The sequence below is a fragment of the Mastigoproctus giganteus genome, chromosome 14, assembly GCF_048544385.1.
Source record: "Mastigoproctus giganteus isolate SK-2022 chromosome 14, ASM4854438v1, whole genome shotgun sequence".
Taxonomy (NCBI): domain Eukaryota; kingdom Metazoa; phylum Arthropoda; class Arachnida; order Uropygi; family Thelyphonidae; genus Mastigoproctus; species Mastigoproctus giganteus.
This window is the reverse complement of record NC_143588.1, coordinates 47,012,872-47,039,710: the sequence shown is the minus strand read 5'-3', so window position 1 is coordinate 47,039,710 and position 26,839 is coordinate 47,012,872. Positions and strand designations below refer to the sequence as shown.

General features: G+C 34.6%; 1 protein-coding gene across 1 annotated transcript in view; it reads left to right on the top strand.

The window, feature by feature from the left end:
- The window catches only part of LOC150075109 (uncharacterized), a 481,445-nt gene that overhangs the window by 47,310 nt on the left and 407,296 nt on the right, over positions 1 to 26,839 (top strand). The window contains exons 3-4 of the mRNA XM_090388677.1: positions 1,439 to 1,556; positions 2,853 to 3,057. Of these exons, the coding sequence (XP_090244803.1) occupies positions 2,880 to 3,057 (178 nt within the window). The 5' untranslated portion in view covers positions 1,439 to 1,556; positions 2,853 to 2,879. The remainder of the gene's footprint in view (positions 1 to 1,438; positions 1,557 to 2,852; positions 3,058 to 26,839) is intronic.

Below are 26,839 nucleotides of genomic sequence, written 5' to 3'. Positions count from 1 at the left end.
GACTTCTATCAATATTCTGTTTATCTAACTTCCTTTTGCAAATACATTGCAAATTCAATTAGAACACAAAATCAAGAATAATAATGTTTCTGAACTACTGTTGGCACAGTATCATATTCTTTTGCTGGACCTGTAAGAAGCAAGCTTACTGATGATCCTAATATGTAACACCAATATTAAAAAGAGAAAAAAATTCTAGGAATAAACCCAAATCCACTACTGGCTCTGATGTATTTTCTAGAATTAATTGTGTACTATACTGAATTATGCTGATCGTAGCCGATGAGAATGGGAGCCATATATCAGCAAAATTTGAGGCTGAATGTGTAAAATTTTTGGGACACACCTTGAATTTTTTTTTTTTTTTTTTTTTGTACCATACCATTATGCTACAGCACACTGGTTGAGAATGTCTGCTCTGATGCACACAAAAGTTGTACAAGAATCAGGAGGGGGTGTGCTGAATGTGATATGCCTATGGTCCTGACATAGAAGGGGAACTCTAAAATGTTCATTAAATAGTTATAACAAAAGAAAGGTTGGCCTAAAACCAGCCATGCATTTAGGCCCCAGGATACCATTGCATAATTCTGACAAATACTGATATGGCAAGCAGTGCCTAGGAGTTTTACAGTGTTTTACAAAGAAATATATTAATCCATAACTGTTATTAATGTTCCTGAATGGTGCTTTTCAGAGCAGCTTAGCTTTCTGACTCTATCTACAGCTGCACATTGAATAATCTCAGTGATATATTTTTACAGCAATTCTTAAGGTCATTGATATGAATACAATTCACATATGCTGCAGAAGTAAGGGCAGAAATGCTGTTGTGAAAAGCATCATTGAGGATACACTTGTAGCAGTTAGAACTTTTCTTGAATGCCTGCCTACAAATAGTTCTGGATGCCAATTACGATGTTCAAAAATGTTTTCTTTCCTAATCTTGAAAGTCTTGGATGTTAATAAGATGTTAAAAGAATACAGTATGTAATGCAAGGCAGTGATCATAAGTAATTAAAAATATTTTTTCCAAACACTCAACAAAACTCAATTTCCATCAAAATTTCAGAATTACCGCAATTTTGATAAACCTGCTGTATATAGTATGAATGTGTATATTTACAAGAATTTAATTATATAATCAGCTTAACTTAGTAACTAAATACAAAATGCAGTAATAAAAAAAGACACATTAAGTTGCCAATGTTGAATATTGTCTTTTAGAACTATCTTCATATCTCTTGTCTTCATATCAGTCTCTTGGTTCCTCTGCTGATTATTTAAAACTAATTTTTTTTAACTACTAAAATTTAATTGTCAAAAATGTATATTTAATTTTGTGTTGGAAAATGTTTTTCGTTCTGCATGTATGAGGAAAAGATCTGGAAAAGCAGTTCACAATTTTTTTTTTTTTTTTTTTTTTTTGTCTTTACAGTATACATTAGGTTCAGCATAAAAAGAAACTGGTAATGTTCATGAAAAAAAAATGGAAAAATCAAATAACACAGTGAGAATTATAACAGCATGACTTAAGTGGACTTCTGAGTAGTCTGGTAAGATATCAAATCTATGCTTTTGATAGCTGACTAGAAGAAATTTTTTTTTTTTTTTTAATAATCCATAAATTTCTTGAGATAATAAAATTCCTATACCATTCATTCATGATAGTTTCCAATAGTTGTATTATTTGTAATTACTGAAATAAGAATCTTAGCGAAATGGCAGAGTGCATTTAAATTTTTAACTTAATTCCGGCAGTCAGTTTAATTCACGTTCTGTCAGCAGAAACAATTACAGTAATTATTAAATTTAACTTCTAAATTTAAACTTTGCATAATTAATGATATTTAGCTTAATTTTTAATGAGTTCAGTTTAACCAATCAAGAAAAAAAATTAGGCCGAAATGAATTAGGCTGAACTGAAAACTTAAGAATAATAATATTAATGGCTAATAATAAAGCTTCTTTGTGATAGGTTTAACTCCACATTTTAATTTATAATGATCTTAAATGCTAAAAAGATGCTAATTGCTCGCATCTCGTCAAGGCTAGCAATCTCATGGCTATAGTAGCGCCACCAGTGGCGCGTACGTCTCCTACCGAAACACGGAGCCGGTGCGGCTGAATGTCTGTTGCTACACGGGGATATCTATCTACCTGTATCCCAGACATTCATATAGAGTTAAAATTTTGAAAATTGGCCGTGTCATAAATATTTTTTATGCGTAGCTTACTTCGTATCGTTATATGGATTTACGATCCTATCCGACTAGTTTCTATAACAATGACATTGATTTATCGTACAGCCCCTTTCAGCTGATCTTGCATACTTACCCAGAAGTGGGGAATGGATTGTGCCTGAAAGTGCAGCCAATGTACTGTTGATGTCCTTTAATGCCAGCTGATTGCTCCTCCTTCCTTGTCATCCTTCTCTCCTTCCTTTTCTCACTTTATCCATCTGTGATATCATAACTGGATATGTTAACCCTTTGACACCAAAGTGGTGATTCAAGGAATTTTCACACTATAATTCTGTGATGTTTCTCAAAATTATAAGAAGTTTTAAATATCTTTAATTTTATAACCAATATTGTCAGATAAAAATAACCAACCTTTGTAAGGTTTCTGAGAACTATATATATTTTGATATATCTGCCATTATTAAATGTGCTAGCTTCCCAGATTAGGGCCACATTGTAATACCTGACATTAAAGAACTTGTTGAATGCCTAGATTGATAAACTGTGCTTCAAACAAATGATTTGTCTCTCATTCTGGAGCAACTTATTTTATTTTATTTATTTCATTAAAGCATTTCAGTGGATTGTATTTAATCTCTTTCCAATCAGCTTGAACCACATGTCACGATCATTCCAATGGAGCAACAAGTTCGAGAATACATGAATCATTGTTCAGTGCCTGTTACATCAGAATCTGGATCTGGAACTGGGCCTGGTCCTGGACATGGCTCTACACACTCTGGACCACCATCTAGTACAGGACCAGCTGGGTGCATGGGAAATAGAATTCTTTCAAGAAATGCAAATGGCACAAGTAAGTGATTTCATTAAAGTGTAGGTATATTTGGTTAATTTTGGTGTTTCCTTATTGTAATTAATAGTTTTAGTTATAATATTCCCATGAGAAGACTTGTTTTCTTCAAGAGAAATTTAATATTTTAACTGTCTCAGCTCAACTTTTCAAAATTTTAAAATAGTTTCTCTGAAATAATATTTAGAGAAATGATAAATTTTGTGTACAGCTGTATGTTCCTTCCCCATACTTCAAATTAGAGAAAGATAATATCAATATTGTTTATTCATCTTGGATGGTGATTTTTTTTCTAGTTGGATATTCTGGTTCTTTATTTTTTGTACATGGTTTTTTTATATCTTTTGATCAAAAGTAATTTATCCAGAAACTTTCCAGTCTTGAGAAATGCATAACTTTCAAATTTTATATAAACATATAAGGTACATGAATGTTTACAATTTTATTGTTACTCAGTTATAAAAGGTAAAACTTATTAAGTGCATTTTGCAAAGTATTTCAAAATGAATGTCACATGCAGTATAAGACAGTTGGGTACATAAATTCCATGTGCAAGCACTGCCCATGAAATATGCAAATTATGTGCATATTTCATGGTAATGAAATTGCCATGAAACCCTTATATTACTATTATACTCCTCATTATTTACTGCTTCATATATATTTTTATAAAACTAAAAATACATTTTAACTGATGGTTGCAAAATTTTCAAAAATAATTATAACTAGTTTCACTTTAGTAAAATTGTTTAATTGCTGATAAAGTTTGCATTCTAGATGTAATTAAAGTTATAATATTGAAATTGCCAGCTTTTTTTTTTTTTTTTTGTTTTATAATTTTACATTTTTTTATGTCATTTTAGTTAATTAAATTTTTAATATATTACAATTAAACTGCTACTTAAATTTTAATATATATATATAAAGTAAAAGTTTAAGAATGATTCGTATCTAAATAGTTATAGTTCCAGATAAAATTGTAATTTTTAAAATAAAATAGCTGTATTTTGTAGATATTTGACTTAGTTTTTTTGGTTTAGTTTAGTATTTTCAATTTAAATATGTCATAGCATTTTTTATTATTATTATTATTTATATTGTGTACTAATAGAATGATACTTCACTTCATGGGAAACAGCATAGAAATAATAAGGATAGCTGCATGGATGCACTTTCAATAAGCTTTATACAAGAGAAGCTGGAATATTACTGCAGCTGTAAATTAATGATTTAGCTTAATTTGAAACTTAATACATTAAAAGGCAGATGTTTCAATTTGTCTTCAACCTAGAGCAATACCTGACTGATATCAAACCAAAATATCTGGAAAACAAAAGGAACATCTGCTTTTTAATGTATTTCATATCAATTTATGTAAGTTTTAAATTTACAGCTACACTAAAGTTTCATAAAGTTTATTATTTATAGTTGAATTATTTCATTAAGCATTTATTTCTACTTATAAGTACATTTTGCAAAATACTTCAAACTGTCTTTCGAAAAGTGGTTGTCACATGCTGTTTCCTATGGATGAAGTGCCTTTCTCTTAATAATTTATACTGCGTGTTGACCTCGCGGGTAGCACAGTCATCATCATATTGTGTATCACAGTCATCATCATCCCTTTCAGCACACATATCATAATGTCCGAGAATTAATTGTTTTAGTAATAAATTTCTCTCATTCATTGAAGTATGCACATGATAGTTATCAGACAGCTTGGTTTAACTGGCGCTGTGGGATGAACCAAAAGCAAAAGTTTAGTGATTGGGAAAAAATGTGTTGTTATCCCTGTGATGTGTAACGAAACTTTTATCAGCTTTGTAGTAACTATTATTTAGCTGAAATAATGCCCTCAACATGTAAATACAGAAATGTTTCCTTGCCAACTTGAGCTAAATATTCAAATTATGATTAATGTACAAACTTCTTTCCAAACACAATGATATAAATTGTTTTGGGAAAGAATTTTTATTTATGATAAAAATTATATATTATTTACTATGATTATATATTATTATAATATGAACACTATATAATATGAACATTCATCATTATGCGTGGATGGCAAATGTGAATCTAGAGCTGTACTGTGTTGGTATCATGGCACCTGATTGTACCTTTTTATTATAGTGTGTTGTTGGAATTGTAACAAATGCTTAGTTCATTTTTGTGGCCTGGGTATTTCTTCTCCCTCCCCCTCAGCTAGCCCTAATTCAGAGTAGTGAAGTTTTGTACATAAAACAGTATGCTTTTTTTTTTTTTTTTTTAATCCAGCATATATTAAGCATGTTCTTAAATTTGACACTTGTTCATTTGGTGCTCTTCTAGCAAGCACGCTATGCAGAAAATACTAGTCCAAATCTGAGTTTGACCTAAGGAACTCTTTTGTTCTTTGCTTATTTCATAGCCTAGTTGGTCAGTCTCTGGTAAGAGTTGCATGATTTGTCTTCTAGAAGCTTGGAATTTTCATGCCACAAACAGACACTGACCACAGAACATTCACAATTTATGGACATATACTGTTGCCTCATGGCCTTAGTTTCTCTCATCTGCTTATTCTAAATAATTCACCCATTGCAAAAGTCCGGGTTTAAGGATCCAGAAAACTTAGTTGCAAAATACTTCAAACAATGAAATCACTCAACCTCCCAATTTATTTAAATGGGGAGGGTGAGTATTTGTTCTTAGGCAGAAGTGGCCCCCAAACTCCAGCTTTTTATTTGCATTGGTGTATACTGAGTTTATAGACATATGTTGATGCCTAATATAATAAAGACAATATTGAGCATTCTTACTGATTCACTGTGACTAAAATAGTCAAGTTAGCAAAAACTCAAAAACAACCAATATTGATACTGTAGTAGGGTGGTAATCCATACTAAAAGGCGTTCTTAGTGGTAATTTATACAATCAAACCTAGCAACATAGTTTGATGGGACGGTTAAAGAATTCAACCATTTTAACTTAATTATTGTAGACTTTTTTTTTTTTTTTTTTTTGTCAACCATGTGCTTCAAAGATTTGGTACATACTTTTATTTTTATATCTGGGATTTGCTTGCATTGAGGTTACTTTATGTACATGGAATAAATTTTTTATAATTTAAAACCTAAAAATTTTATCAGGTTCTTCCCATCACAGCACATCATTTCGATACATATACATGGCAGTGAACATGTTAACTAGTTGCTCCCATCCCTTCCAAAGTAATGACTGTGAGATGCCATAGGCATTATGCTGATGATATTCTTGTAATTAACTGGACTGCCTGAAGTGGTATAGTTTATGTTATATGTAAAAGTAACAAATAAATTATAAAATTGTTGTTTTTCAAACAGTGATACTTTGTGTGGTAGCCAGTAACCATTCTATGCTTTTATGAAGTCTTGTGACAACCTTATCTTGTGACAACCAGATCCTGATTTGCTGTATATAACAAAACTTACATAAAGCAAGCATTGCTTTATATGTCCTCTGTGACAGTATAGTGGTTTTTCATTTGTTTGGAGAGGTGTTGGTTTGAATCCCATCAGAGACTGGTGGCCTTTTCAATTAAGGTTGTAATTATCTAACCTTTTGGAGAGGGCATGGGGTTTTCTCAGTGACTTATACTGGGTTTTTCAGTCTTCACAACATGCAAGTTGATGTATGAAGCCAAAACTTCTATAGACAGCTGCAGAAATATAACTTAAGATACTGAAGTCGATACTTTACGTGTTGTGCATAACAGTGAAATACACCATGGCAGGAGTCAGCAACCAGTAGGCCACATGTGATCCTATGAGCCTGTAGTGTTTGACCATCAGCCAAAATGCTGCTGTCTGCAAATTTTGATAAATTATAAAGAAGAAAAGGTGATGGTTTGGTGGAGTGAAGATTTTTTTATACTGAATGCTGATTATTTATTTTCCAACTAGCTGGTTGTATGCCATGTTATGCAGGTGGAAATTTAATAGTCTCATTAGTGCCAGATGGTTCTCAACCCCTGTACTACAGATGGTCATTTTGAGAATGTTATTGTAATAGGCTGTTCTTTGAGTTACTAATAATTAGTTTGTTTGTTTTTTCTTTGTTTTGTTATGCCCAAAATATAAAATGTTATTTTACATAAAATATTAAAATTGGTATAATGATGTTTTTTCTGCTTTTATGTTAAATAAAAAAAAAAAAAAAATCTTTAAAACAAATGTAAAAGTTATTTTAATTTAATTAAAAATGAAAAATTACTTTGGAGTATGTTTTAGCAGGATGGAAGGAATCCTGCTTCTTTTTATAGTTTCTGTTATATTATTACCTAGTAAAGGAATACTTTTGGTTCTTTTCACTCTATGCTGCGCTGCTATGGATTCAGCTGAGCTCATGCAAGCCTGTTTTCTGAATTTTGGGTGTTTTTTTTTTTTTTTTTGAACCAGTTGCTAAGATAGTTATGTTATGATGATCATTTAAGCCATTAAGTTAATGAGCTCATTCTTATATACAAACCCTCCTGTCAGTTGATGAACAGCATGCTAATGAGAACAACTCACTCTGCCAGATTTTTTTTTTTTTTCTCTGCTAGTTTGTTGTTTGTTTGTTATTTGGTTTTTAGGAGCATTAGCAACTAAGGCCATATTGCTCCGGGATATGCGGTGGTCATTGCCTGACCCTGCCGCATCCTCCGTATTTGATGGTGATGGGCTCGAACCCTGGTCTAATCAAGAAGCGTGTGCTATACACTGCTGCTCCTTCCCACCTGGCTACGGAGGCACCCTTCTCTGCCAGTCTTCATCACTTTAAATTCTAGTTCAAAAAGCACACAAGGAAGTTAATTTTATTAATAGTAAAAAAAATAAGTACATATTTTTTTTTTACTATTAAGTTTGGATGAACCCATTATGTTAGGACAGCGGATAGAGTAATATAGAGTACTATGTAATGGTATTATGGGAACAGATTGTATGGTTGGTTTTGGGTGTCGTTCCCATCACTTATGATTATATTGTAACAATTTAACAAATGTTTTGTCCAAGTCCTGGGAGCTTTGCATAATTACCTCTCTTTTGCACAGATGATCTAGAGTAAGTCTTGCTACTCTAATCATATTTAAGTATAATTAAACATAACTTGTATTTAATGACATGCACTTTAATTTTTTCATGAGTGAGTTTTAGAGTGCTGTACAAGTCCTGAGAAGTAAATTTTGTCAAATTTTTTTGAAAATTTCACAGTTCATTAAAATACAGTACTGTTTATATTCTGGGACAACCACATAATGTCAGGTGAGTTAACAAGTTAGAGAGACTACAAGAATATCACCATATTTAGTAATCATATGTGTTTGAATCACACTCACCTCAATGTGTGTACTACTGTACCTGCATGCTTAAAGCCATGTTCTTATTTTGGCTTGGTTTCCCAATATTAAAGGGAAATTATTTCAAAATTCAAATCAGAATTTTTTTTTTTTTTTTTTTTTAAATCCAAGAGGAAATCATAAAAAAAATTTGTAAAAAGAACTTATTACTTGCTTTATGATGTAATATTATCTTCTACATGTATTTATATATCACTCAATTCAATTTAATCAACTTCTTGTGAATTACAAGAATTGCAGCTTTTGTAAGTCAAAATTAGACAATGGCTGATAGGAGAATCGCCTTCTACAATTTTAAAATTTGTTTTCGTGCTGCCATCTGTTATAAACTTGTCTAAAATTATACAAAAACACAAATCGGAGATCCCAGCAGTTATTGGAAGATTTGTAATGTACTTTTAAACGGTGTTTGAAATGACCTTGAATAAAAGTATGTACTCCTCAGGTTCCACATTCAGTAAAATGTATATATATGTACATACTCCAGAAAAGGTTACATAAATAGTATCATTCTTTATTATTGGGGCAGAGATTTTTATTTAGAGTAGAGCAATACTGAGGCAAGTTGCAGTAAAGTTTGTCTAATATTGGAGCAAACTGCCATCTAGTGTTGTGGAAATGGATAGTTAATATAAATTTAAGGAAGGATTAGACAAATTATTAGAGGGGACAAACGGGTGTCCCCTCTAATAATTGATTGCTGATGGTTCTTAAGTTTGCTCCTTGCACCATTTATCACTATTAATACTGATATGAAATCAGTGCACTAAGTAGCTAACTTAGTTTACTAATTGCTGCATAAAAAATTATGCTATGTCTTACTTGTACAATGATGAATAAAGTGTTAATATAATAGAAATTTTAATTTTATTTTGAACTGAGACTATAATAGACTTCTTGCACTTGGTCTTAGTTATTGTTAGCATTATCAACATATATCTCCCTTGCCTGTAATTGAATTGAATGAACTGTTAAGCTAGAGTTTTATATATACATGTATCTCTCTCTTTCATTTTAGCTAGCGAGCAAAATGAATATAAGTTTCATTTAAGTTTTGAGTCTGTTTTTTATTTCAAATTATTTCATTCAGTTGGCTTTGTAATTTTACTCAATTCTCCCTCAATAATGACATAATAAAATAAAGCCACGGTTGAGAACTTTTTCCTGCTGGAATCAGCTAAGATTATTTTTACATTGAAAGATTTCACTTTTCAAACTTTGCTTCTTAATTAGACAAATAGCTGATGAAAGAGCTATGAAAGGGAAGGGTCAAAATAATCTTCTATATAATAACAATGGATTAATAGACATATGGGTTTGAATTCTGTCAGAGAATAGAGAGATTCTTAAAGGACCTTTTAATTGGGGCTATAGTTAACCAATCTGAGGCAGCAGAAGTATGATCTCCCCCCCCCCCCAAGTTATTCTGTATTTTCAGCCTGAGCTACTGATGTGCCATAAAACCAACAATAGCAATGGAGATATTGAATTTTATAAAACCTCAGTAAAAATTCAAATTATATGGATCTTTAAAAGTCCTTCCTAGTCAGAGATGAAATATTCTTGCTAAATGGGTCCGTATGCTCAATATTTAATTTTATTTTTTGGAAGTAGCTCCCTGGTATGTGCATACCACTGTATCTTTACTGAAATAAGGAAGTGTCATTGCAGCCTTCTGAGCCTCTGAGAAGTGTTGATGTATGTGGCCTTTCTCTGACATCACTGTGCTATATTATTAGAAATTCAATGAAAATTGTTTTATAGTACTAAAAATATTTAATTCAGCCTAGAAAAATACAATGTCATATTTGAACTGTTTGGACTAAACAATTTTAAAATTTTGTAATTTCTCTCATACAAAAATTGAGTCAGTTGTCTACTAGAAACATCCATTTAGGTTATAGCAATCACAGCCCTGCTTTAGCACTGTTAAAACCTAACAAAGTTTCCTTAATAATTATGAAGGTTACAGGGCTTGTTAAACCTTGGGTGCCAGATTGCAGTGTCACCTTGAACTTTAACCTCATACCGAGCTATGGTGATAGGACATAACTTCAAACACAGTAGAAAAACAAAATACAAAACCTCGAAGGAAACCTTGGGGAATAAATCGACAAGAAGTTGTCCACTGTTACATCTTTACAAAGATAAAGAGATATATTGTAGCTCATGTGTATATCTCGTGCACTGTATAAACATATACAGTGTACTAGTGTCTTTACTGGTTATTGCATAAAGCTGTGGTTGGAAATTGATTTTTTGTATTCAAAAACTTGTAAAATAACTGCAGAAAGTGTAATTCTAAAATGTTATCAGCCACTGAGCCAACCTCTCAAAATGATCAGCTATGATGTGAGAAATTTTATAGTAAATTAAATAAATTTCACCACAAGAAATAGAGCAATTGATTTACTCATTTTATTATTTTTGTTTAGTTATTTTTTATTTTGTTATATTCATTTATTATTATTGTTATTATCTTATTATTTTTTAAATTTATTTTTATATCACTTCAAAATAGTGATATAAGTGTTTATATCACTATTGTGAATTTTTGTTAATTCTGGCTCCTGATTTTTGGAGGTAGCACTTGGATCAAAGCTGAAACTGAAAAATCAGTTTTTCTGTGCAATTTTTATTCTCAGCAAAAATTTTTCTTACCTTGATGAAATTATTCATATATGTATCAATAAAGAGATTGTTTGTAAATTTAATGAACATTAAATAAATATAATAATATATATGACTAAATGCAATAAAGTATACTAGTATAAAATTTTACCACTGTGCCTTTCAAACCCCCACCCCTCAAAAAAAACATAAAACTGTTTTCTCCTTCAGTGGTTTTTATATCACTGATATGATTATATCTACAGCACTGTTATATTACAACACACAATTATGAGAAGTGGAAATTCCTATAATTCTCATGGAATATTATGCTGGTGAGGCAGCTTAGAGATTTAAAGATTGCATGGGGGTACAATTCTAGTACAGTTAAAGAAGCTGATTATGGATGCTCCACCAATAGCAAAACATTTCTGGGTACATGGACATCAAATATCTCCCTATAACATAACTGTTATATAGGACTCATTAATTCTGGCACTGGAACTGGCACAAGAGCCACGTATTCACATTCTAGAGAGTGCTCTGTATTTATCATGATGGATGATGCTACACTCATTCCATCTTTGGACTGTTTGGCTTTAGATGGATGCAATGGATGTGGCAGTCTTGATAGCTCCCAGGCTATTTTCAGCCAGACATATATGTAAGAATTTTTAACTTCCATGATTTTGTGCAGTTTTAACATAAGTGCCATGGCTCTGTCATTGTTTATATGTTTCTGTAACACAAAAACTAGTGAGCTTCTGTGTGAAGCTCACTAGTTATATTGGATTTATGCTGTTAACAAAAATTAAAATGGTGTTTAGAAACTACAGATTTTGTGACATTTTATGCTACTGTATTTTTATAATCTTTAGTAATATATTATTTTATTGTACTTTAATATTATACAGTGTATATTGATATTTTTATTTTTCATGTTTTATGTTTTATGCCCATTAAATTTATGAACATTCTCTTTATTGGTTGGTGACTAATTTTATTCTGATATGTTTCCTGACCCCCTGAGGCCTTTTCACAGAAGAAATTTATTTAAAAGAAACTGAATGTTGTGGGTGTTTTTAATACTTTGTTTACATGCAATTTTTTACATAATCTGCCTTTTTATATAGCTTTACACTGCATGGACATTTTGATGTACTTGCATGTTATCTAGTGTTTAATTGTGCTTTGGTGTCATTAAAAATTGCATTGCAGATCTTTGTTTACTATTTTTGTTAACTTTGCTGTCTTGCTCCATTTTGAAAATAATACACTACTCTAGCACTATGTATTGGAATGCTTTTATATTCTATAGTCTTAGGGTAGAAGGGGGGGGTTGAGCATTGTAAGCAACTTTTTTTCTTTTCTTAATATTTTTTTTTGCTGAATTGAAATTGGAGTGCAGACCTTTTTTTGAGTGACTTACAATAAATCATTAATATTGACACTGTGTGAAGCTTATGTTACACACGAAAGTAAATTTTAAATGGTACTATTTTCAAAATGCTCTCAGTGCATATAATAGAATTATATTTAATGGCTCTCAGCACCTTATCTTGATATGTAGAAACCTGGAAGGTTGGAAAGCCAGGCACGAGAACCATCAATGGATTGGAATTATAATAAATAAAGCTTAAACCTTTTTAAATATTTCACTCGCCTGTACTAGGAAATATTTAAAGAACTCCAGTCTGCCATAGCTCAGAAACTTTATTAGTTTCTTATAAAACTGAAACATAATTATAAAAATACATTAGTTTTTCTCTATTCTTTAAAAATAAAATATTTACCTCATTTGTATAATTAACTTAGGACATTGCTAAATAAGTATTGTTTTTACAAAAAATACAGAATAGAATATAATGTTTCAGTTTTTAAGTAAACTGACAAAGGCTTCTACTTGTAGTGGATTGGGTCCTTCATGTTTTCTGGTACCATCTCTGGTAGTTTAGTGGTTATTATTATACATAAGACATTTATTTCCACCAGAGAAAACAGGCTTGTCTGCTGAGGGTTTTGAACCAGTGGCCAGGTTAGTTGGTGTTGGGAAGATGTAGGGGGATTTCATTCCACATGATAGGCAGAGTGACTCCAGAATATATGCAGTTTGCAGACATGTGCCACTGTCTCAAGACTTTAGTTGCCTTGACTTATTCAGAACAACCCAATCCATATTTCCTAGTAGACGTGAGTGGGATTTTTAAATAAGAAGTTTTGAGCTTTATTTATATTAGTGAATATCTCCACAAGAGGATTAATTCCATTAATTTGTTTGTGGATCAGAATAATAATGGCATTCTTCTCTTGCCTAGCTTCCACTGTACATTCATCTGGCAGTACAGAAAAGAGAGATCTCTGAGGGCAAGGGTTACTAATGTCATATCTGAATTGGGAAGCTAAAGTTTGATCAAAATGTGGTCCACAAAGTATCAGTAAGTTTTTATTTGTTGAAAAGTGGAGAAAAAGATTAGATGTTTTAGAGTTTTAAAAAAAACTACATAGTTTTTTAGATAAACAGTGTTAAAATTTCATGTCACTTCTGGTATTAGAGAAAAAGGTGAAAACCTTTTGATTTTATGAAACACATAAATCATACAGTGATATGAATTCAGTTTATATAAGAAATATGAAGTTGCTATTGATTTCCAGGCTGCCACTTCCTACATTTAATTTGCAGATTAGTAATTGCATTAATTGTGATAATACAATTATTACTCACAATAAATGTTTAGTATTATTACCATTTACAGTAATACATGCATTTGCACTTTTACAAGTGAAGCTTGTATGCCCTGCAGAATGTGTGGATTATTTCTAATTTATCAACATCATCCTTCCATCATGGTAAGTGTTTATTTCAGTGGTGTATACCATGCATTTGACATTACTTCAGAGATAAAAATTAATATAATTCAGATTTGGCAACTGGACAAATCATTTCACTCTTGATTTGTTATTGACCATAACTCATTCAGTGCTATGGCATCCCCCCCCCCCATACTTCTCCTTCAACCCATGCACGGTACTAAGTACTATAGGTTTTGATACCTTTTGTGTTTGGGGGTCTTCATAAAAAAAAAAAAATGATCATTAAAGGAGCACTGTTATAGGTCAGGTGAACTGTGAAAGTGCATCATTCACATTTAATAAACATGAGCCACATGCCTCATCGTGTATCCAAGGTAACCTATTCCAAAGTACTTCTAAATATGAACGAAAAAAAAAAAAAAATACTCACTGACACCATGACAATCATGTAACATATGTGTGCTGATAATCATATTCTCTACTCTTCTGCCTAGATTGATGTTGATGGTAGTATCTGATAAGTGTAATAGGCTGTTGGGGAATGGAAATTCTTGTGAAATCAGTCCTCTGTTCACAGGATCTTGGTGAGGAACATAAACTCTCCTTGATAACTTCTGTAGGGAGCAGTGCATGAGCTCCTTAAGTATGAGTGGATGAATTTATGTTCCTGTAAAGTCCTTTGCACACAAGATCGTCATGTTCTCACATATGCAGTCACTGGCCTTGTGGTTGGATTCTTATTATTTCTTCCACTAAATCCAAGTAATGTATAGCATCTGTGCCAGTTTCATGTAATCTTTGATCGATGGAAAGAATTTTTTTGTCTCTCTGAAGTAGCTGCTGATTTGGATATTTTTGTGCATGATGCTTGGAAGTACAGCACCATTTCCCAGTATTAATTCATATTAGTTACTTCAGCAAATGAGCACTCCATAATTAAATTTAGATTTAATAATTATAGTCCCATGCATTTGTATAATGGCAAACATTATATTGTGTGCAGGGGCACAAGTGCAACAACACAAATTGCAGTAATATAATTAAAAGTACTTATAGAAAAAAAAAAAAAAAAGTTGGATTAGTATTAGTCATATAGTGCAAGAGAACTGTAGGCTTTTGCTGCACCAGAAAAAAGAAAAAAAAAACAATAAAATAAAAAATTAAACAATAAATATGATAAACAACAAAAATAATAATAGAAAAAAAAAAAACAAACTATATATAAAAAAAAAATACCTACAGTCATGTCTGTAAGTAATTCATCACCTTTTATTTTCTCACTGCTTTTTGCTGGTAAAAGTCTGTGGAATAAAATTGAATCAAAATGTAAGCCCTATTCTAATGCTGAGCTTAGTAAAGCAATTGATAAAGACTGATTAACGTCTTATTTTAATCCATTAATGAGGATGAGAAACTGATTCATAACATGCTAAATTGAAACAAGGTGGTCATCAAAAACAGATTGGCCACTGAAATATTGATAATTTGTGATTACCACATTAATTATTAACCGTCTGGCAAAATGCACTTACTTTGGTCCAATTTATTTTTCGAATGTGCTATTCTCTATATATTTTGAAGAATTTACTAAATATCTTTATATTTAGTAATATTCTTACAATTTTTACTTTTGGATCTGTTAAATTTAATAAACATTAATTTTCATGTAGTTATAAAATCTATATAAATTATACTTTCTTTTAATATTAACATTTGTTTACTCTGATGAAAAAATAGATAGTAACAGTAAATCTTTTTTAAGGTGATGCATTACTTAAGAACATTGCTATGTGTGATTCCTTCCTCACATGGGTAACTGTTTAGGTTACCTTTGAATTTATCCAAGCTGTCAGTCTCAGCTATCCGTGAAGGTAACTTATTCCAGTAATTAATGACACGCTGGCTAAACGAAAACTCTCTACCATCCAGTCTAAACTTTTTCCCAGTAATTTGAATTTATGGCACCTAGTTCTGGAATCATTTATAACAGTGAAAATTTTGTCTTCATTCATCATACTGTTCCCTCTGAGGACCTTATAGACTTAATTTTTAGTCTCAACTAAGGTGCCTGAGTATAAAGTTCTGTAGCCCACATAGTCAGTCTTTCGTCCTATAGGTGCCCTTTTGCAGATCTCACCAAACAGGTTGTCTGTTTTTGGACCTGTCAAGAAGCTTGGTTTTTTTTTTGTTTTTTTTTAAGGTGTGGTGTCTATACTTAGACACAGTACCCCAAGTGCAGTCTTAAAATTGTCTTATACAGTGGGATTAGAATCTCCCTCTCTTTACAAGGGTAAATAACTTCACGTCTAATTGTATCATAACTCTCAAATCCTTTTCTTCCTCTGTTTTTAATTCAGTCCACTAAGTGTGTTCAGGGTTTCTATTTCCTAAGTGTAAGACCTTGCATTTTCCTACATTAAAACACAGCTGCCACTTTTTTGACTATCCTTAAAATCTGCTTCACCCCATTGGAGAATTATCTGGAGATCAGCATTTAAGGAATTTATGGTGGATATTCAAGAAGGTAAGGTGGTTTGTGCAGAGCCAAGGTTTCTCAAACTGGAAAGTGAAATGTAGTGACTGTCACCAGTAAAACTGATGACATCCATGGATAGGATAGGATTTCCAGTAAGTGAAAAAAGGTCAGTAATATACAAGAGGAAAAGAGTGGGGGAGAAAACTGCACCTTAGAGAATACCATCATTAGTGGAGAAGTTAGAAACGAGAATTACATCAACTCAATGGTCAAACATAAAACTGGATTACCCAATTGAAAAACCAGCTTTCATACCATTTGAATGGGAGCTTGTTTAGAAGACCACCTTTATGCCACGCACATAGTGTTCCATGTCTTGTAGTACCCAGGGTTTCCTTCAACTCTGCTTTGCCAAGCCATCAAAAGCCTCAGGAATGTCAAGTGTAACTGCTTGAGTTTCACCAAATTTTTCGATTGAATATAAGTAATGTAAGCCAGTATATTACCAGTAGATCAACACTAACAGAATACATATTGGTGATCATTAATAAGATGTAAGGTTTCCTGGCTGATGGATTTTTTATGACTTTGGAATGAGAAGCGGTTGGGTGGGAAAGGTGGAATTTGTTACCCATTTTAGGAACTGTCTAGGCATGACCAAATTTCCAGCAGAAGGAATCAGTGGAATAAAAAATTATAAAAAGGTGACAGAACAGGAGCAAGCTCAGGAGCACTGATTTTGAGAACAAGAGGAGAAATGCCATTATTTCTCCTCTTGTTCTCAAGTACTTGGAGTTTCGATTGTTCAGAATTCTTTTAACATCCTTCTGTTGGAAGATATTGGGTGGGGTGTATTTGGTTTGACAGTAGTTTTTTTTACTAAGATTGTTGATACAAGGAAACAAAATAGAATACTAATAAGTAGCTTTATCTTCAGCTGAAGATGCAATAACATCAAGAGACCAGAATGTTCAACTACCATTTCAACAAGAAGCAAGTTTTCTACTCTTAGCCTGTTGAAAATTGAGTTTTGACTGAGTAATAACTGTTTTATAATTGTTGAGAGCTTCAGTATAGGTAGAAAATGAAGTTGCAGATTTCAGGCACAAGCCAGCTGCAGTATGCTACATTCTTATCTTGAAGAGCCTTAGCATGTGTATTGGAAAACCAAGATTTAGATAATGGTTGAAGTGAAATTGTAGAATGGAATGTGGAATAAAGGATTTCACCCATACAAGAATAATTTCATGGACATGATCTGAACAAATGTTGAAATCAGATTAGATTTAAAACAGTAATCCAACCAAGGAAAAGAAGAGTAGGAATCACACAGATCGTCCCATTTCACATTCATCTAATACTAAACAACACAAGGCTGAGAATGGCCATTAGAAAAGCCACATTGAAGAAGAGATCATAAGTTGCAATCAGAAGTGCCAACAAGATTGCTAATGTTGACCTCTTACTTTGAAGGCTTCTTCATGAGAAATGTTCAAGAGTGTTGGGTATATTGGTTAAGATTGTCTGGTATTTTGGTAGATAAATGAACAAGATATGTATGGTCATTAGTAATTGCAAAAGCTTCTGCATCTTGACCAGCCATATTCACGTAACTAGAAAACTGATGCCAGCTGGAGATATATATGTTAGTATCACCAAGGAAAATTCCTCACTGTTAGGAAAATAGACTGGAAAGAGTAAGTGTCAAAGATTTCTGATTGATCAGCAAAGTTAGAAGAACAGTTGAGGCACCAGATGAATTTGACAGAATGGAGTTGAGATAAGTAGTGGTTGAAGCAACCAATAATTGAGACACTTTCAGAAAAAGTAAGAAAGGCTCAGTAGATTTGTATGTGGAAATGGAGATCACTGAGGTTAAAACTGAGACTACTTACACAGTGCAACCTTGATATAACACAGGTTTCTGGTGACAACTTTATATATGCATTATGGCCAAAAAAAGTTTACTAATGTTTTATGAGTATACAAACTAAAAGACATAAGTATTAAATGTTATATCATTCCCTTTACATTCTACTAAAACATAATGCTGTTATGGACTTACATTCTACACATCCATTCTGAAGTAGTCAAGTAATTTAGTTTGCCACAATTGATGATAGTTTTTTTTTTTTTTTTTTTCAGTACATAATTTTTAATAATGGTCAGCTACAATAAATGAAGATGTTCACTATCACTCTGATATTCTAATCACACCATCACGTCATTAATGCTTTCGAGCACTTTGTTCATTTTTGGTGCTTTTTTTCCTTACACGAGTCATCCATATTATGTTCTGGTCACTCCCTATTTCACTGGCCTTCTGTTTTTTGTTTGTCTTCCCACTGGTCCCGGAGGCTGCAATTTCTTCCTTGCTCAACTAATGCATAACTGGAGCTTCCTTATCCACCTCATTCCAAGCAGCCATGTCGTTTGCTCCTAGACTGCCACCAAATACATTACAAGCAGTCTGCTACTTGTTCTGAAAATGCTGCTAATTCATGGTTATTATTAGCAATCTTGTCTTTTCCGTTAAATTTTTTCAGCAGTTTTCAGTTCTTGTTCAGATTACTTTCTCTCATGCTAATCCAATATTTTATGCAACCTCTTTCAGTGTTAATGTTTTCAGAGATTGTACAACTTGAATTTCTGAGTTCACAACACCAGCAAGTAGCTCACTGTGATAGTAGGCTTTGAAGGCTCAAACAATGTCCTGATCCATTGGCTGAATTAGTGCAGTTCTGAACCTTGGGAGAAATGTGACTCTGATCTTGCCATCTTTCAATTTCAAGACATCAGCCAAAGGATGAGCTGGAGGCAGTGATCCAACACTAACAGAGCCTTTTCTTCAAGTGGCGTCTTACTGATGTTACAAACTTACTTTCAAACCATGACGTCTTACTGATGTTACAAACTTACTTTCAAACCATGACGTCTTACTGATGTTACAAACTTACTTTCAAACCATGAAGCAAAAAATATCACTCATAATCCAAGTGTTGTAGCTATTTTTATAAATCACAGGTAGAGATTTCACGTTGATGTGCTTAAAACACCAGGGACTGTTACCTTTATTGATGCACAATGGCTTTAGCTTGCAATTTTCATTTGTTTGAACACAGTAATTTTCTCTTTGTTAGTTTTCATTCCTGCTTTGTTGAGTGCCTTTTTAATTACTATTGACTTGTTGGGAAAAAGTTTATAGTACGGCTCTGTTTTGTCACAGTTGTACAACTGTTCATTTGTGAATTCACCACCTTGAATCACATTATGCAAAAATTCAGGAAATGCTTCTGCTGCTGTAATGTCACCAAATGCAGATTCACCTACAAGTCTAACTTGAGATATCCCATGATGGACCTGCCATCCTTCAGAAGCTTTAAATGTGTCATCATCTCCACCAAGTAGCTTATGAAATTTAAGTGGTTGTGCTTTCAAAATTACCCCATTTATCAGTACTCCTTTACTACACTTCTGTAGAAACCATATCACTGTTTTCTTTCTTTGGAGGCCTACTTCATCTTCTACATAGTCTATGAATGAATGCAATTTTTCTTCCTCTTTCATCCAACTGCAGATCATTCGTTCTCTGGAATTCCACATTGGCAAAATATACCATACTTTGTATCGCCACTCTTAACTGTTTTGATAATCTTTAACTTTCTCAACTATATAATTTTTTCTTTTGGTGGCCATTACTTCAGCCCTACTGATTTACTAATTTTGCCATATATTTATTTCTGCTGCCCTAGAATTTACTGTTTTGAGAAAACTAAATGAAAGCCAAACTTCATGTATATTTTTGTCTAGTTTAGCAGTTAGCAGTATTTGCTATCCTAAATATAACTTCTAGTTGAAGAAAGGAAAATGTGCTGTTGTTTACAAAAATTTACTTTGTAACTAATGTAATGCACTTAGTGAATGGTAGCTGTTTCCCCTCCAGAAGTAGCTGTTTGTAATTAGCATTCCACTGATATACTCTTTTATTGCATCTCTAGCTGAGGGGAGAAACTGGGTATCTACAGTAATTATTCTCTGATGAGTCCTGTTGTTTAAAAATTACTTTGGAACTGAATATATCGAAGTGAATATGCAGCCAATTTTTAGCTAATTTTCTCTCTTGGAAATATGGTAACAGAATGTACAGTATGAGTACACTTAGCGGACGGAAATCATGGGATACCTAACTAGTAACAGGTAGGCCCACCTTTTGCCCGGATAAGGGCATTCACACTTTGAGGCATTGAGCCCACTAGTTCACAAAAGCATTTAACAGGTATTTCCATCCATGCTTGCTGCACCACTGTTCATAATTCTGTTGCATTCCTGGGTGGAGGATCCAAAGCTCGAACGGACCTTTCCACAGCATCCCAAAGATGTTCCACAGGGTTTATGTCTGGTGAATGGGGAGGCCATACCATGGTGGTAAAATCTGCAGAATGCTCTTCAAATCATGTTCTAGTCATCATGACTCTGTGGGGAAGCACATTGTCCTGCTGGAAGAGTCCATTACCCTGTGGGTGCACGATGAAGGGATGCAGATGGTCTGCAAGGATGGGCATGTAACCCGAATCATTCAGAGATGCCTCTAGACGTACCAGAGGTCCCAACATGTGCCAGTTGAACACATTCCAGATCATTAACAAATGTCTATCTGCCTGAACAGTTCCTTGTTGATATGACTGGTGCATAGCTTTGTGCAGTTTCTGCCAGATATGCACCCTCCCGTTCGCTCGGAATAACTGCAAACGAGACTCATTGGACCAGGAGACCCATCTCCAATCATCCAAGGTCCAGTGCCAATGTTTTTTTGCCTAGTTGAGCGTAGAGTCCTGTGTTGTGGTGTTAGCAATGTAACTCTGGTGGGTCGGCTTTCCCATAGCCTGTTGCAGCTAATAATCACCTGATGGTCTTGGTGGAGACCATCAGGCGATTTTCTGGCACCTCCCTCGTTGAAGTCGGCAGTGATTTGTGCCACTGTCGCTATCCGGTTGGCTGAAACAATGTGAGACTGACTTCGACAGCCACATTCATCCACCATCTTTCTCTGCCCACAGCGCTGTCCACAATGAGATGTTATTCTGGAAATGGCATATTCCTGATACACTCTTGATACTGAAAAACAAGAATAGTGCAATTTCTGTACTACTTTGCCATAGAATGACCCATGCGTCAGGCCCCACTATCATCCCTCTTTCAAAGTCGGTTAACTCACAACATTTATCCATACCGACATCGAATTACAGTCTATGTAAATGTAGTGTACCTATATACCTGCCAAAAGATGGGTTCGTCCGCTAGCGAGAGGGGTGACAGCATTGCTTTGCCCAGGAACCAGGTATCCCATGAATTCTGTCATTTCACTTTTTTGAGTTCAAGTATAAAATTGCTAGTTACTTAAAACACACTATTTTTTTCATAATTCATTTCGGGAGACAAAATCATATCTGCAGTATATCCAAAATCTCTTCATAACTGGGGTACAAAGAGGCATGTTTTATTAAGGCTGTACTGTTTTTGTGAAATAAGGAAGTCTTTGGTAGGTTTAGATCGTGATTTATTCAGAAAATAAAGTAGAATGGAGTCACGTTGTGTGAATTAATAAAATTTTTTGATATGGTACACACACATAACAAGAATATACTTAGCCCCATGTTATAACATAGCCTTGACAATGACTCACTACTTGGACTTCCTCTAGTCACTAGCTGGCAGAGCAGAGGCAGCAAAATTATACAGTAGCTGATATGGATGCTTCCTAGAGAATTTTGGGGCGCCTCCGTAGCCAGGTGGGAAGGAGCAGCAGTGCATAGCACACACTTCTTGATTAGACCGGGGTTCAAGCCCGTCACCACCAAATACGGAGGATGTGGAAAGGTCAGGGAATGACCACCGCATATCCCGGAGCAATATGGCCTTAGTTGTTAATGCTCCTAAAAACCAAAATAAACAACAACAACAACAACCTAGAGAATTACCAATAGGTTTGGTAAGGTGAACTGTCTAGTGTCTGGCCTGTGAACAGTTTTACAGCTTTACTCTCAAAGTGTAAGGAATATTGGATCTCTCTGTGTGTGCCCATCATTACCTCAAGAGACATCACTTATACTGCATGATGGAAGTACAGTTGAAAGTGAAGAGTAACCATTAATCACAATCCTGTGTCCTGCAGCTGCCTCATAATGAGTAGTAGCAGTGGCATATGATGCAAGGAAGCCAGCTTATACAGAATCAGCAAAAAAAAAAGCACACCACCTCCCATTTCATCTGTTCCTTCCCTCCAATAGTTCTTATAGTTCTTTTTTTGAATTTATTAAAACTATCAAATTCCACAACAACAAATGGACGTTTGTTCCAACAATCAACCACCTGTTGGCTAAAGACAACATCTATTCCGTACATCTTCTATTCTGCGCCCATCCTTACTCAGTTTGAATCTATGCCCCCTCAGGTTCTTAATCTGAGCAAGAGGAAGAATCCCATCAGCATTCAGCTTGCTCATCCCATTCAAGGCCTTATACACCTCAATCGGATCACCTCGCAGGTGCCTACTCTCCAGACGCTGCAATTTACAGAACATAAGCCTTTCTTCATAAGAGCATCCTTTTGTTCCGCTCACCAATCTTGTTGCCCTTCTCTGTATTCGTTCTAGCAACTCTACATCCTTCTTAAAATGAGGCTTCCAGACCTATAAGCAGTACTCAAGGTGTGGCCTGACCATTGCCTTATACAAGGGGATAATCACTTCATCCCTGCTCGCAAAATTCCTGTATATTATTGACAAGACCCCATGAGCAGCTCTGGCAGCCTGTCTGCATTGCTCAGAAAACTTCATATATGTAAAAAAAAAAAAAAAAAATCTCTCTTCATATCTGACTGCACAATTACTCCCAGATCTTTTTTATTTTCTACCACCTTAAGTGTAGTACCACACAGTTGGTATATTTCTCTGGGGTTACTTCTACCCATATGCAGTACTTTGCGTTTGTCAAGGTTAAACTTCAGTTGCCACTTCTTAGCCCATCTGCCCAAATTATCTAGATCCTGTTGCAGTAGCACACTGCCATTACTGTCATTAACAACCCTGCCAACCTTTGTATTATCTGCAAACTTCGACATTAAGCCTGATATACCTTCATCAATATCATTGATAAATATAGAAAACAACAGTGGACCCAACACCGAAACCTGTGGACTCCACTAATAACATTAGTCCACGAAGAGCAGCACCCATTGATTACCACCCTCTCTCTTCTCCCACTTAACCATCCTTTTATCCATTGTAGCAACTTACCCTTAATACCATTCTGCTCCAATTTGTACAATAGTCTTCCATTCGCAACAGTGTCAAAAGCTTTCCTGAAATCCAAATATATAATATCAAAATTATTTTTTGCATCCAGTTCCTTTGTAACCACATCATAATATCCTAGTTTAACTTCTGTTCTAGGTAAAATAATGGAGTAACTAGTTAAAGATGTATTGCAGGATCATCTAGACAAGACTGCAGCAATAATTCAGACACAGCATGGGTTTGTTAAGGGAAAGTCTTGTCTGACAAATTTGATAGCATATTATGATGTAGTTACAAAGGAACTGGATGCAAAAAATAATTTTGATATTATATATTTGGATTTCAGGAAAGCTTTTGACACTGTTGTGAATGGAAGACTATTGTACAAATTGGAACAGAATGGTATTAAGGGTAAGTTGCTACAATGGATAAAAGGATGGTTAAGTGGGAGAAGAGAGAGGGTGGTAATCAATGGGTACTGCTCTTTGTGGACTAATGTTATTAGTGGAGTCCCATAGGCTTCGGTGTTGGGTCCACTGTTGTTTTGTATATATATATATATATGTATATATATCAATGATATTGATGAAGGTATATCAGGCTTAATGTCGAAGTTTGCAGGTGATACAAAAGTTGGCAGGGTTGTTAATGACAGTAATGGCAGTGTGCTGCTGCAACAGTATCTAGATAATTTGGGCAGATGGGCTAAGAAGTGGCAACTGAAGTTTAACCTTGACAAATGCAAAGTACTGCATATGGGTAGAAGTAACCCCAGAGAAATGTACCAACTGTGTGGAACTACACTTAATGTGGTAGAAAATGAAAAAGACCTGGGAGTAATTGTGCAGTCAGATATGAAGTTTTCTGAGCAATGCAGACAGCTGCCAGGGCAGGTCATGGGGTTTTGTCAATGATATACAGGAATTTTGCTAGCAGGGAGAAGGAGGTGATTGTCCCTCTGTATAAGGTAATGGTCAGACCAAGCCTTGAGTACTGTGTACAGGTCTGGAGGCCTCATTTTAGGAAGGATGTAGATTTACTTGAGCGTGTACAGAGAAGGGCAACAAGATTGGTGAGGGGAATGAAGGGATCCTCTTACCAAGAGAGGCCTAAGTTCTGCAAATTGCAGTGGCTGGAGACTAGGCACCTGCGCGGTGAATCTGATTGAGGTGTATAAGGCCTTGAATGGGTTGAGCACGCTGAATTCTGTTGGGATCCTTCCACTTGTTCAGATTACGAACCTAAGGGGGCATAAATTCAAATTAAGAAAAGACAGATGTAGAATAGATGTGCGGAAATTTGCCTTTAGCCAGCGGGTGGTTAATTGCTGGAACAAACTTCCATCTGTCGTTGTGGAAGTTGATAGGTTGAATAAATTTAAGGAGGAACTGGACAGGCATTTGGAGAGAATGGTGTGATTTTTTTTTTTTTTTTTTTTTTTTTTTGGCTGATGCTGTATAAGCTCATACACTTGCTTTCTTGCATCACATGCCACTACTACTACTACTCGTGTCACCCTTTGATTTCCCATTTGTGAGTTGGGGATACATTTGCATTTGCACATCTTCAGTCCACGGGGACTTCCCTTGAATCCAACGATGCTCTCATAATTATGGCTAAGAGTTTGTTACTTTGTTCACTCCCTCCCTTAATATAAGTGGATAGATCCCATCCACCCCAAGCACTTTGTGTTTAACTTCGACACTTTCTCTTCCCCTTTCCTCTCAGTTATTACAAAATAATTTAGCTTCCTATTAGAGCTTGATAAACTTCTGGCATCTACTTCCATAAAGAATTCCTAATGTGTGAATGTAAATGCAAAATACTCTTTCAGTTTGTCAGCAACCTGAGCAGGATCATCAAGAGTTGAACCATCAGTATTAAGTGAATCAACTTGATTCATCTCCTTACTTCTGGAGTTTACATAAGTAAAGAAGTCTTTACTGTTTGTCTTTGCATCCTTTGCCAAAGATTTCTAGTAGCTTGCCCTTTGTCTTGATTACAGACTAGTTTATATCTATCATAGGCATTTGTGTCACCCCCATAATTTATATGCATCCCATGGCACTTACCTTCTCTGCCACAGGTTTCGTCACTTAATCTAACATCCATTTAGGCCTATATTTTGAAGAGTATTTCTTGGCATGAAAATTCTTTTATGATTGATTCAATGAATTAATCATAAAAGCCATAAAAGAATTAGTCATCAATTTTTTAATGTTTCCCATTTAGAATTTTCTAATGGTAATATCATCAGTTTGCCCCACTGTACAGAATTTATAAACTGTCTTAGACCACTGTAGTCACATTTATGAAAGCAGAAACCCCTCCCTTGACCCTTGATGGTAGTTACATCTTTAAGTAAATCCCAAATCAATACACTGTGATCACTGCTGATAATCAAATCAAGAGTATTACTCCCTCTTGTTATCTCTCTAACATGTTGCTATAGATAAGTTATCCAATAAATCCATAAAGGTCTTGCTTGTCTGTGAGTGACCAACTCCCAAGTTCCAGTCAGTATCTATGACGTTAAAATTCCCCCCATTATAAGACATTCTGATTTATGCTATTTCTCTGTACAGCTGTTCATTGTACTCGTCAGTGTCACCCTGTAACACCCTCTTACTCTCATTTTTGCTTTCCCAGTGCTTCTATCACACAAAACCAACTCAACATTGCATTGGCCACTCATGTCAACCGAATGCACCGCCTTAGATTTTGTGCTTCTTAACTAACAGCATAAACCATTGAAGGTCGTCTCCGTAGCCAGGTGGGCAGGAGCAGCAGTGTATAGCATGCTTCTTGATTAGACCTGGGTTCGAGCCCATGCCCACAAAATACGGAGGATGCGAAAAGGTCAGGGAATGACCACCGCATATCCCCCCTGGAGCAATATGGCCTTAGCTGCTAATGCTCCTAAAAACCAAATAATAAGCAACAGACAAAACTATTGAAGGCCTTGAAATTCCCAGCACCTTGCTTTGAAGGCTGCTCTGCTCATTCCAGTAGAAGCAGTGCAAGAATCACTCTATCTCTGCCTGTGGCTGTTGTTAATCTATTAGTCTTTTTCCCCCAAGCTAGCAGTTTTCTGACACACCTAACGCTGCCTCGATAGCATCAGCAAATATTCTTGCATCCTTTCTATTTAAGTGTATCCCATCTCTGTAAAAGCATCCTCTCCTGTTATCAAGCACAGACCATGCTGAGAGAAATTCTACCCCATGAGCCTTGCATA